The sequence below is a fragment of the Cornus florida genome, unplaced genomic scaffold (assembly GCF_030987335.1).
Source record: "Cornus florida cultivar Cherokee Brave unplaced genomic scaffold, ASM3098733v1 CherokeeBrave_3.0.0_Hap2_Chr10, whole genome shotgun sequence".
In the NCBI taxonomy this organism is placed as follows: Eukaryota; Viridiplantae; Streptophyta; class Magnoliopsida; order Cornales; family Cornaceae; genus Cornus; species Cornus florida.
The window spans coordinates 114072014-114085557 of NW_026775580.1; the positions used below are offsets into that span (position 1 = coordinate 114072014).

Consider the following 13544-nt stretch of genomic DNA (forward strand, 5'->3'; position numbering starts at 1 on the left):
AAAACAGGTGTATGAGTCCCAATATTACCCCATTATAATCATAAGTTCAATATTACCCTATTATAATCATGGGAACTTATGTTAGATGAAAATTATTATAGCCTACCATTATTTAGACAATTGAAGCATGCATGCTTTTATATTAATAGTAAGTAGCAGGGCACCATCTTTTTTGGGATTGTCCTGTCAAAAACTTTTGGATGGTTCTGTCATGTCTTAGATTAGTAAAAATATATTTGCGTCGTTTTAAATTAAATATTTACATTTTTATTTTTGGTTGTCTCAAAATAAATGTTTTATTTGAAAGTCAAAGTACTATATTTTGTAACATTATCAATTTAACCTTCTTACATTGAATTTATAAAAAGTAAACCATACGAACATATTTGATAATTCATTTACTATCAATATAATAAAAAATATTAAAATCCATCATTTTAAAAAGTTAAATTCCTGAAAAGAGACATTTAATTTGAGGTGGAGAAAGTATATGAAAGGATAAGTAGACACATACCAATGCCCCCGCAAAGGCTCTAACACCCGTCCTCTCTTTTGGAGGAAAGGGTTTGTATCCACGTTTCCCATTTTCCATTTGGTGATTAGTAAATATCTTAACAAAGACTATGTCATTCCTTGGATATGACAAAATGTTATGATATACCTTCAATGCATATTGGTATTTAATTCATCTTCGTAACTTTGTTTTGTATGATGTCTGGCGTTGATATTAACCTCTCAAAAAGTTTAATTTACTTATCTGGAATTGATGACCACACACAAGAGGCAATCACTTCACTACTTGACATTGAAGTTGGTATTCTCCTAGTGAAGTATCTTGGGGTCCCATTGATCACTACCAACTTAAAATCATAAGATTGTAGCTTGTTGATTGACAAAATCACCCATAGAACTTTCCACTGGATATCTAGAACCTTCTCATATGTAGGATGACTGCAACTGATTAAAGTTGTGTTAGTCTCTACACAAAACTACTGGTGTAACATCTTCATCTTACCAAAAGGAGTTATTGATGAACTCAACAAGATTTTCAGATGTTTCCTTTGGTTAGGACCAAAAATGAAATCTTCTGGTGCAAAAGTTGCTCGGAGTAGGGTTTGTAGACCTAAAGTTTCAAGTGGATATATCGGGGATTCCTAACTTGGAGGTTGCAAATAGAGCAGGCCTTATAAGGTACATTTGGGATCTATAAACAGATGATTTAAATAGACTTTGGATCAATTGGTGCCAACCTCTCCTCGTTAAGTCTATAAATCTTTGGACCCTCAAGTACCCACAACCTTGTTCTTGGAGTTGGAGGAAAATCCTTCAACTTGGGCATTCTGCAAGGCTACCATCAAACGCACTATTGGGAATGGTGCTCACACATGCTTCTGATGGGACAACTGGGCTCCAGGAGGTCCTCTAAGCTCAAGATTCCCACACAATGATGGCACAATAGTGGATAATTTTATTGCAAACGACACCTAGTTATAATTCCCTGACAGTATCACCACTGTCATACCTTAATTGCTCTTTTTACCTCCACCATGCTCAAACCAGAATAAGACACAAAGAAGTGGACTACATCTCCATCTGGTTTGTACACCTTCAAGCACACAGCAACACACCTTGCAGGCGAGTTCCCATCTTTCCCTTGGCACAACTTGGTTTGGCAATCTCCCATAATCCCAAAAATGAAGTTCAATCTGTAGCTGGCTGTTCAATCCAGATTGCCAACTCTTGATAGCAAATCAATGGCCCAACATCAAAACATTTGTGCTTTGTGCCAAAATTCAACTTAATCACATTCTTTAATTATTTTTTCGTATCACCTATTTGAAGATTTATCATATACAAATGCCATATTCTACACTACAATTACAAATTGGGAAGCTCTGGTACTATGGATCAGCAACAAATGGAAAGCAAACACACCTTACAAATTTGCACCGCGAATTATGCTTATCTTCAGTGGTGTATCATGCCTGGGAAGAAAGGAATGCTCGGATTTACAGAGGAGAAAAGGCTACGCATAGGGTAGTTTGTGCCAAGATCTGTTCTACCATTGTCGTAACTCTAAAACTGGGGTTTCTAAGAAATTGTTCATCAAGTAGGTCGATCCTCAATGAATGGAACCTTTCTCCATAGTGTTGTCGTCCTCCACCGCGTCCACCGGATTAAGCTGTGTTTCACAGCTTCGCGAATCATGGCTGCTTCACCAGAATGATTTTCTAACAACTACCATTAACGGTTAATCATGCCGTTAATGGTGGTTATCTGCTTGAATTAGTGGCTCGGTTTTGTCCTTGGGTTGGGCTTTCCCTTATTTGCTTTTCGGCTTGTATTTCTTTATTTTCTCTGGCCTAAGGCCCACCTTGGTAAATTATCCACTTATTTATTGAAGTTGCTCAACTTTTCGAAAAAAAACAAAAAAAAGTTTGTTTTGTATGTGGTTGTATAATACTGTTGGTTAAATATGCTTTCAATCCTTTTCAGAGCGCTGAAAGGATGGACTACTTTATAATTACATGATGTTGATGATGCATGCTAAGATTCAATCACTGTAGGAAATGGGCCCCCTTTTTTTCTTTCAATTTAATTGTTTATCATTAAGTTCTCATTAAGTACATAGATCCCAAGTACGTCTCTGCCACATACAAGTATTTGTTTGGAAATGACCGAGTTGAGTTGAAAGGCTGTTGTCAGGAGTAAAGTTAGGGTGAAAGTTAAAACTTTATAAAAGTTCCTTATCACTTGCACTTAATTGAAAGAACAAAAAAAAAAAAAAAAAAAAAACACTCTGCATAGTTCACCACAAGAGAATTGTACGAAATGAAATGACTTTAAATAACAATAAAAATAGTAGGGGTATCATTAAAAATAATTTTTATGGGACAAAAGTGCCCTTTGGTAGTTGGAAATTAACTTAAAAATTAAATTTTTTATTAAAATCATATGCTCTATTTATTTGGATGAAAAATATTTTTTATAATATATTTTTTTATTTTTTAATATTTGGTTGTCCAAAATCTAAGTAAAATATTTTATCAAAACCTAACAAGAAATAATTTGTGCTTTTGTTCAATAATGTTTTTTCTAGACCTTTACCAAACACCTTAAAATAAAAGTAAAAAATATTTTACTTAAATTTTTTTTATATAAGACTATTTTTTGAAAAAAATATTTAACTTAACGGATATAAAATTCGGACAAACCAAAGTTGGCTTAAATAACATTTTTTATAAGCAAATTATGATTGATATTGTAGGAGTACTAGGAGATGTAGGCCTCACCACTAATGCACTTTGAAATTTTTTTTATACACACATGAATTTAATTATGAGTAATGATACAAAGTCCGAAAATAGACATATCTAATTTTATATAATTAAAGACTAATTATCATCATGACATAAGAGATATTAATAATATCACTAATCACTCACATAAATGAGTCAAAATTATTTAACTTTGGGATTTGAAATCTATCACCTTAAATTTATACGGAATTATCGGATGAAACACGAAAATCCGCACCAAAGAGAGAGAATATCCAGGAATACTAAAAATGAGTTAAAGGAAAGCATCATTGATTTCTTCCAAATGCTTACAACAACACACACATGAATTAATAATCTCTTAAAAATCATTTGTGTACAATAAAGCCAAACATCAGCAGTTCCAATCAAGAAAAGAAGAGAGAAAAAGAGAAATTGAAGATTCGACATCCTCTCATGTCGATTTCTTCCACGCGCCCATCAATCTAGGAACCTGCAAACCCATACATCATAGAGCAATGACTTCCATTATCTATAATTCAAATTAAAGCAGTATTTAAAAAAATCTGTTCAATTAAAGAAAACACACACTGACACACAGAGAAAGAGAGGGTACATCCAAAATACAAGTAGCACTGCACTATATGAAGTTAAAGTAAATTTAATACACATATTCCATAACCATATACTAATCTGGTTTTTAACCATTTCTATTCTTCTCTTTTTCTATTTTTAGTGTAAATATTGTAGCCTCATTAACTAAAACAAATTTAAAAGCTATAACGAGGGCGTTCTCATGCCCTCATGGTCCCAAACAATTGAAGATACACTCATTATAGACTTGTTCGAACTAAAATGGATATATATGAGCTAATGTTCAAAACTGACAACAAAAAGAGAAAAAAAAGAAAAGAAAAGAAAGGAAACCTCTGCATGCCTTTAGAAAAAGTAAGAACATTAAGGAATCTAAAAAAAACATTAATTAAGGTTAGGGTTTTAAGTGAAGTGAAGTACCTAGGTAACTGAGATCTAGATAGAGCAGGTGTAACCAGGAGGTGGTGTCTTCCCACAAGTGACAAGAAGCTGAAGAGCAATTGGGACAAAGATGCTAAGATTGAGAAGCTTGAGCTTGAGAGTAGTGCACAAGCACACTGCAGCTTCCAGCTCAACAAGTCCTTGTAGTACTGGGCAACACTCATTAACCACTGGATCACCAAGACCAATGTGCACCAACCCACCAAGAAGATCCACACAAGCTCCAAGCTTAAGTGTGTCAATTGGGCATGTAGCTGCTGGAGCTGGAGTTGGAGCTGCAGGTGGCGGCGGGCAAGGCGTCCCTGTCACCGGTGGCGTAGTCACCGGTGGGTTCAGGACCGGTGGTAGGGTAATGGGTGGCTTTACGATTGGTGGTAGGACAACCGGAGGTAGGGTAATGGGTGGCTTTACGATTGGTGGGAGGACAACCGGAGGTAGGGTTATGGGTGGCTTTACAATTGGTGGTAGGACAACCGGAGGTAGGGTTATGGGTGGCTTGACGACCGGAGGTAGGGTTATGGGTGGCTTGACGACCGGAGGTAGGGTAATGGGTGGCTTGACGACCGGAGGTAGGGTTATGGGTGGCTTGACGACCGGAGGTAGGGTAATGGGTGGCTTGACGACCGGAGGTAGGGTTATGGGTGGCTTGACGATCGGAGGTAGGGTTATGGGTGGTTTCACGATCGGAGGAAGGGTGATTGGAGGCTTGATAATGGGTGGGATATGTGCCTTAGGAGGCTTGACTTTGGGGGGCTTGTGCGTGGGAGGGGGCTTGGAACATGAGCCACAACCAAGAATGGGGGTTACTGAGGAGATGAATAGCATGGAAATGAGAAGGAGAGCTGAGATCTTAGAGGATTCCATTTTCAGGGTTCTTCTCTGCTTTGGTTTGTAACAAAGAGAGAGAAGAAATGAAGTGGTAGAGTTTCTGTAGATGTATAAGGTGTTATATAGAGCAAATGAGTGCGAAGTGCAATAAAAATAATTTTTTAAAAAAAATAAATTAAAAAAAACCCCTAGAAACCAATCACGTGAACATGGGGTGGGCTGATAGGCATCTGCCAAATTTTGCTAGTTGGCAACTACCTTGCAAATACATGGATCCATATGAATAATTATTCCTACTATATCATTGTGTTTTTATTGCAATTGACACTGTTTTGTCTCCTATATTTATCGGGAATATGTGCTTCTATTGCGCATTGAGTTTGATTAGAAACCTTATACTAGGAAGGTAAAAGCCGCACCAAAATACATACCCAATTGAACCCTTGCATATATATATATATATATATTACATTTCGTTTAAGAGTACTTACTGATGTAGGTCGCGTTTCCAACACAAAAAGTAAGAATATACGTACAATTTAGTTTAATGCTCAAATTATTCAGTTATCTTAAAACAGTTTTCAATTACTATAAGAATATAGAACAGATTTTAAAGAACAATAATAGAAAACTCTGTAAAGAGGTATTAATTTAACTCATTTTTAATAATATATACAATTTCAAACAAACGAATTTTCATACTGTATTCTGTTTTTTAGCTGTTTAAGAATAGAAAATTGCTTTAAAAAAAAAAAAAACTAAATAAGCAAGCCCTCTGCATATTTCACGTTACATACTTTATCCTAATTTTTCAACAGTACAACATATTAGTACTAAAATAAAAGTGATAAGCAGAACAGTAATAAGCAACCGCTGCATCAGTGGTTATTCCTCTAATTTGTAATTCTCATACAACCCGAGCCTAAATAATTAAGTTTTTTTTTAATATTGGAACAAGACAAATGAGTACGTAATCCAAATACAAATCCATAATTATAAGTAAATGTTAAGCTTGAAATGAAGTTGAATGGACAACCATGTTACTAGGGGTACGATTCATCCGTTGGTTGGAGGACGTACACCATGTCTCAGCTTAATTATTTAGGCCTTCCATTCTAAATTTTATGACACCGCACGTGCTCTGTATAAATCATCGATAATGATATTGTATTCTTAAATTAATATAAGATCATGAACTGAGATTGTTACACTAATAGTCCCTTAATTTGTATTAGTAATAATTATACATTATAAGATCTATAATTCCTTCACAGTACTAGCTACTTTCTTAATTATAATATTCTCACCTGCAAACTCAATCTGTGGAACATTATAGAAACAAAGGGAGATCAATACCATGAGTTAGAGAATTTTTTAATATATGTTAAAAACAATCACAATCTTTGGCCAGCGGAGTAATTAACTAGCTAGCTATATAGGAATGCATAAGTTTGAATCAGTTAGCTAGTGCATACTATATATAGAGTGCTCAGATGGCTTTTTCATTTCATCACTAATTTGAATAGTTATTGTGCATGTAGAAAATTCTTGATTTAAAATTTTTTTTTTTTTTAAAATGTTTCCATATGATCGATCATGTTAATTAGCTTTTATTATGTAAAGCTCAAATTTGATAGAATTATTTACATAAATTTGTAGCTAACTAGTAACTTTATTATGATGCGATTATCTTTCAGCATTTAAATAGTAAAATTGCTGTAATTTTTGTATAACTTTTGACTATTTCGCATTGTCATCCCAATTGTTACTTGTCACAAATGCCTTCACTTGAGCATATAAACATCATAGTCGATCATAACATTGATCACATATATAAATACATACAAACCATAAACCACCAGAGAGAGAGAGAGAGAGAGAGAGAGAGAGTTGTGTTTAGGTAGACAACACTAGACCTATACCAGGGCTAGCATGTCAAATGGTGAATATATCATTAATCCCGATCAATCACTAATTGATACATAAATAAAAAATTAAATAAAAGTAGAACAAAATTAACACAATTTCTTCTAGTGATTAGTGTGATAACTTCGCACAAGAGAGAGGTTAATTGGGCCGGAGGTCACAGTGGTATGTATAGTGTCCGTCCGTGAACGGTGCATGTTATCCTGAGGCTGGATCCATCGCTTTTGCCTTTTTGTAATGTTGTGGACCCGTGATTCTTCTTTTGCATCTCTCTCCCTCTCTCTCTCTCTCATCCATGTGACAAATAATTGTTCACCCCACACATTCATACATGTAGCATACTAATGTACAAACATTCATTTCGTCCATACTAGTAATGTGAAATTAAAATAGAGGAAAAAACATGGATCCAATATATGAGAATGTTAAGCATTGGGCATTCCATTTCTTCCATCTTGAATTCATATACATAATAAATAACACATAAATGAGACATTTAAAATGCACTCTCCAATTATTAATTGTTGTAATTAACTCCTTTCACTGTTAGGTTGACCGTTAAATAAGACAAAATGTTTCAATATCCTTCCTAAAGAGAGAATTTAGGTCATTAATTCTTTTAATTTTTATTATTATTATTATTATTTAATGTTAGTGCACGCTTTGCTTAACTTTCAAATTTGATTGTGGTGTGAACATGCACTTTTGAAAATTGGAGAGCTGAATTGCAATAATTGATGATTGAAGAGTATATTATGTAATACATCAATAGTTGAGAGGTGTTTAGTGTACTTCTGTCTATGTCAATAAAGGAACCTTTTTTGTCACTAGATTTTGATTTTGAAAGAACTTAATTTAGAGGATCCATCCATGTGTTTGTAGGGGGCAAGGAACGGAGACCTGTGGTAGAACGAACGGGAAGGGTACGGAGCATTTATCGACGGAGACTTGTGGTAGAACGGACGGGAAGGGTACGGAGCATTTAACCATAAACGGGTACGGGTACGAGAGAGTCCGGTAGCTGGCATTGCCATTTTTATCTTGACTTACCAAGGAGACGTTAACCCTTTAACCACCAACACCACGTATTGGGTGCAAGGACAAGAGAGCTGCTTAATGATGTGTGTCGTGTGTGATGGATCCATGCGGGTAACAGTTTGTGGACTCTTCTTCTTCTTCTTCTAGTCCACATTTTTCTCTCCTAAATGAATGGTTATAAAGTTTTTCTTCCATGAAAATGAGAGATCTTCATTGTGTTTCGTTCAATACCACTATGTGGTCAAATTAAGTACATCCCACAGATGCTAACAAATTCTTACCACGTTGATCAGTGTACTGAAGAATCTCACTACATTAAATGCATGAGGCGCATGATCGAAGAGAGAGAAAAAGTGTGTATGATCATATATGGTCATATGAATTGTGTTTTTTTATTTTTACCAGTGTAGCGAATAAAAAGCAAGAAGTACGTTTAATAATATTTGATGTGTTTTTTAATAATACTAAAGTCCTTCTAAAATTAAGGCTAAAATTGAAAGTATCAAAATTATGTTTTTGTTTGCTTCCGCACGGTATAAAAAAAAAATTCATTCTTTTAAAATAACATTTTTAACTAACCATTCAAATTTTCAAACTTGCAACAAATTTTACCAAATATGCTTTCATGTTTTTGCTTCTAAAAATCTTATAACAAATTTATATTACCAAACAAGCTTCTAAATAGTGTTAAATACACTCTAAAAATAAAAACATTACTTCTGCTTTGGGTCAAAGCAGAAACACAAAGCAACTGTGGTTGTCAAACGGACCCTTAGTGTAATACTCCTAGTTTTCAAAAGGATATAAAAGAGATTTAATTATTTATTTTATTGTATTTTATGTGCTTACGTGATTATGTGCTTATGTGGCTATATGATTATATTCTTATTTGTCATAATTGTTTATGTGATTTATTTGATTTAATTGGGTGCTTGTGTGGTGAATTAATTGGGTATTTTACTTGCTTAAATGATGTGTGATTTAATTGTAATTAATTGTTAGGATTAAATAATATAATTGCTTTAGGTTTTATTTTATTTTATTTTAATTTTTAAAAGGAGTTGAATTTGGATAGTACTAATGGACCAACACAATGGGTCGCATGGACTGCTTGGATGGAAAGCTAATGGGTACGAATAATTATCCATGGAGGATTGTGCATATATATAGGTATATATGCATATAAGGATAATATGTTTAGCTAATTATTATTATTAAATAGTAATAATAATTATATTAGTTAATTTATATATATATATATTTATGTATCCACGTACATACCCTTATATATATATATATATATATATATATATATTATCTTTTTTATTTTATTCTTTATTTTTCTTTTTTTCGCCATTACGTTGGCAAGGTTGGGGGAAAATAGAACTAGGGTTGTATATTATATAGTATATATAAATGTTATATGTCTGGAGGCTGGGGTTTTTACGTGGGTTTGTAGAGGCAAAGAAAGAGAGCAACAAAGAGGGTTTTAGAGAGAAAGCTAGGGTTTTGGCTAGAATTGAAGGCTGAACCAAGGAAGGAAGGATTAGGGCTTGCTCGTGGGTTGAACCAGGAGCAATAGAGGGTCTTGATGACAGCTAGAGATTGTCGGAAAACCTAGGGAGAAGACAATTAAAGATTTCAAACCGAAACCTTAAAGGCAAGTTCTTCTTTTACTCTCTCTTTTAGATTCGTGTTCTATACATGCCTAGGTTTATTACAGGATTTAATGGAGATAAAGTTCATCATGTATGCATGCTAAATCAGATTAAAATAGGGAGTATATTAATGAAATTGAATTTTCTTGATGTTGATTGTTCTTGCATGAAATCTAATTTTAATTTGTGATTTAGATATGTATGGACTTTATATAATTATTTGGGATTGTTTGGGACATAAAACAGAGGCTTAGGACCATTGACGGGGTAATCGGAGGGCGTCGGAATCAGAGAAGAAGAGGAACAGCAGGGACAGAGCCAACTCCCTTGGGGATGAAGCTGGCTCCCTTTTATTTTTATTTTTGGCTCTCAGAAAGGGAGATAGCCGGCTCTATGGAATTGAGAGCTGGCTCCCTTATGACAGAACCTACTCCCTCAGGTCGAGAGCTTGCTCTCACAAGGATAAAGCTTGCTTCCACGAGGACAGAGCTTGCTCTCAAGGGGACAGAGCTTGCTCCATCGCTGCTACTTGGATATTTTGGGATTTTTGGCTATTGTTTTGAGGTTTGGGATGTTTTAAGGCAGTCTAGGTTATTATGGGTAATTTAAATGACTACAATGAGCATGTTAAATACCTATAATGCATAATTAATAATTATATGCCATGGAACGATGAACAATATAAAATTTTAATTAAATTTGCATATTGTTAATGGATGTTTTAATTGCTGAAAAGTATTCTAGTAGTTTAAATTGATATTGTATGATTTTAATCATGTATTAACAGTATAATGTGCTCAATTAATTATCTGATTTTGATTATACTTATCTCTGGAATAATTGATGTATTGTTTTAGTTCTTCATCAATTATTGGATGGAATGGAGGAATTAATTGCTTAAAAATATCTTAGCAATTAATATGGATGTTATATGATTTTAATCATGTATTGACAGTATAATATGATCATGTTATTATCTGATTTTTATTATGCTTGGTTTTGGAATTTATTTATGTATTGTTTTATTTCTTTTATCAATAATTAGATTGTATGGATGTAATGTACCGGTGTGGGACAGTAGCATTTTAGGGACGGATTAACTAAAGAAGTTAAGTCTTACCTAATTTTGTATAAGGGAATGAATTAACTAAAATGTTAAGTCTTTCTTATATTCAAGTCAGGTCAGTTGAACAAGTTGAATGACTTGTAGATGATTAATTGTAGATGATTAATTATAGATGATTACTTTTTACTGGATGTTATATATATAATTATGGTGTCATGATATGAGTTTGAGTTTCAGGATCGTGATTAGGGTGTGTATACTATCTGGGATGGATAACTGGTTATAGTAGATATCTGTGTGCCCTGGTAGGTCTAGATACTCATGCTCACTTTATGTGCGATTTGCATGTTGTCTTCTATTCAGGTTGAGGCAGACCTATAGTCCAGTGAGCGTCCTATAGTATGTATCTATATATATACAGACTATTAGTTATTATGAATTGATTAGGATGTATACGTGTATCGAATCTCTGCTTGGACTGTAATAGAGTATAACTTGTTTGTGGACCCGACCCACCATTATTTTTCAGGTGTTCGTTAGGAGTAGGGATTGTTCGTGCTGAGAAGGGATAATCTACTTCATTCTTCTAGATTATCTACATAGGAGTTTCCTTTATGATTCAGTATCTAGTTGCAGACCGTTGTTTACTATTTTGAGATTTTCTAAAGGGTCCACACAATATGGATTTCCAAGTTGTATTATTGTGGGATTAATTGTATAGAATAATTTATTATTTAATGGAATTTTATTCCGAGGTTTCAATTAATGTATTATCATTTTAGTTTTCTTTCATAAATTTATTTATTTATATTTATTTTGTACTCTGTATTCGATTATTACCGATTTGTTTTTGATATTCTCGGGTATTCGGGTGTGGGCCTGGCCAACCTACATCCGAAAATCCGGGGGTATCACACTTAGTCATATTATTGTTGGACATTGGTGTATTTTAGGAGTATAGAAAAGAAAAAAAAAAAAAACCAATTCTTTAACAAATCTGTATTAATTACTTACAAAAAATAATTGGTTCATTATTAAGATGTTTTTCTTACTTTTTTTAACATTATGTTTTTATATTTCTAATTGTAAAGTTAATACAACTATGCATTTTTTTTTTTTCATGCTTATTTCTTTTGAAAACTGTCATTTTGAATTTCTTTAGTAATGAGTTTCTTTGTCAAATTATGCATGGCTTGATAATCCAAACTCCTCCCCTCGAGTGTGAATGAGAGAGTGGATTTGAGGAGTTTAATTTGCTTAATTTAGATATCATGTGTGAGATTTTCTATAATTTTAATCAAAAAGCTCAATTTGTCTCACTAATAAATTTAATAATTGTCGATTTTGCCATAACAAAATTACTTCTAGTGCATTAAACACAATAAGGTACAATAGTGAAGTGTGAACTGTGTGAATCTGCACAAGGTAATGTTGTACTGCGAATTCTCATACGATTTACGATGAGTTGATTTACTCTACTAATTGTTTAGATGTTCCAATAATAAATGAACACATTAATTTTAATAACAAAATAAGAAAAAAAAAACCTAATCTTTCAGTCCGGTAACTGACGCGCTCTTTAACCCTATGTATTTGCTCTCTTTCACTCCTGGCCTTCACAGATTCGCTCTCCTATATCCACTATTCTTCTTCCTCTCACAAGCTATAGTATATCATCAATCAATAGCTTCATTATTGAGAATTCTCATCCTACTGGGTGTTCAATGGGTTTGTAGATGTAGCTTGATTGGATTATATAATTTATATTATATATAACATCTAATGCGATATAAAATATATATATATATATATTTTTCAGTAAATAGACAAATTGATCACGATTTTTTTTTTTTCCAGAAATTAATCAGCTAGATTTTTTTTTATTGATATTGTCAAAGCAGAAACTTGAAAAGCTACATCAGTTACGTTCTTAATCTTCAAACACACATATTTAATTTATTATTGGAACACATAAGCGGTAAGTAGCGTGAAGTAGGCAAGTATTAGCCAAACAAATATTAAAAATTAAATATATTTGTATACAATTATGAGTGGAATCATTTTTAATTTGAATTCAATGTAATTTGAATTTATTTCTCTAATTTATTATTATTATTATTATTATTTTCAACATGGCAAACTTAAGTTTGAGTTCAATCAGATATTACCCAACCTTCTAATTTTGAAGGGTGTTATTTATTCTAATTTTCTTGGTTGCATTATTTGGGCTTTGAGAATTTGCAGGAGGATTTTTAAGCAAATAATGATGAGAAAAATTAAACTCATGCATGTGAAAGGACTTGCTAAGAAGACCTAGTGGCCGTTTGGTTGGTTTGGCTTTGTTGTTGTAATGGTAAAAACATTTTTATAAGTAGAGTCATCATAATAGTGTTATATATTAGGTGTTTGATGATACATTATATAACACTCTTTACAATTAAAACACTTTTAAATTTGTTTGGTAATAGAATTACTTAAAACACTTTTGTTACTATTTTTACTGTTTTATTCATAGAGTAATAAACGTGTGCATTATCGAAACATAATTTCATTCCCTCAAATCAATAGCTCGAAAAATATTCTTTATTAAAGGGTTAAACATGCACTCAAATTGGGCTCTAAATTAGGGGTGGCAAATTACAACACGACGCGACAATACGACACGAACCCGACATGAGTTAAAAGAGTTTGGATTTAGAATAAACAAGTTTGGGT

The 13544-nt window shown here is 33.2% G+C and overlaps 1 protein-coding gene across 1 annotated transcript; it reads right to left on the bottom strand.

Annotated features, from left to right (window-relative positions):
- Positions 1-3569: 3569 nt before the first annotated feature.
- On the bottom strand, positions 3570-5237 carry LOC132277331 (repetitive proline-rich cell wall protein 1). The gene is made up of 2 exons (XM_059779171.1): positions 4293-5237; positions 3570-3771 (listed from the first exon to the last, which is right to left on the bottom strand). The coding sequence occupies exon 1, from the start codon at positions 5175-5177 to the stop codon at positions 4308-4310; it is 870 nt and encodes a 289-aa protein (XP_059635154.1). The 5' UTR covers positions 5178-5237; the 3' UTR covers positions 3570-3771; positions 4293-4307.
- Between the last annotated feature and the right edge of the window lie 8307 nt (positions 5238-13544).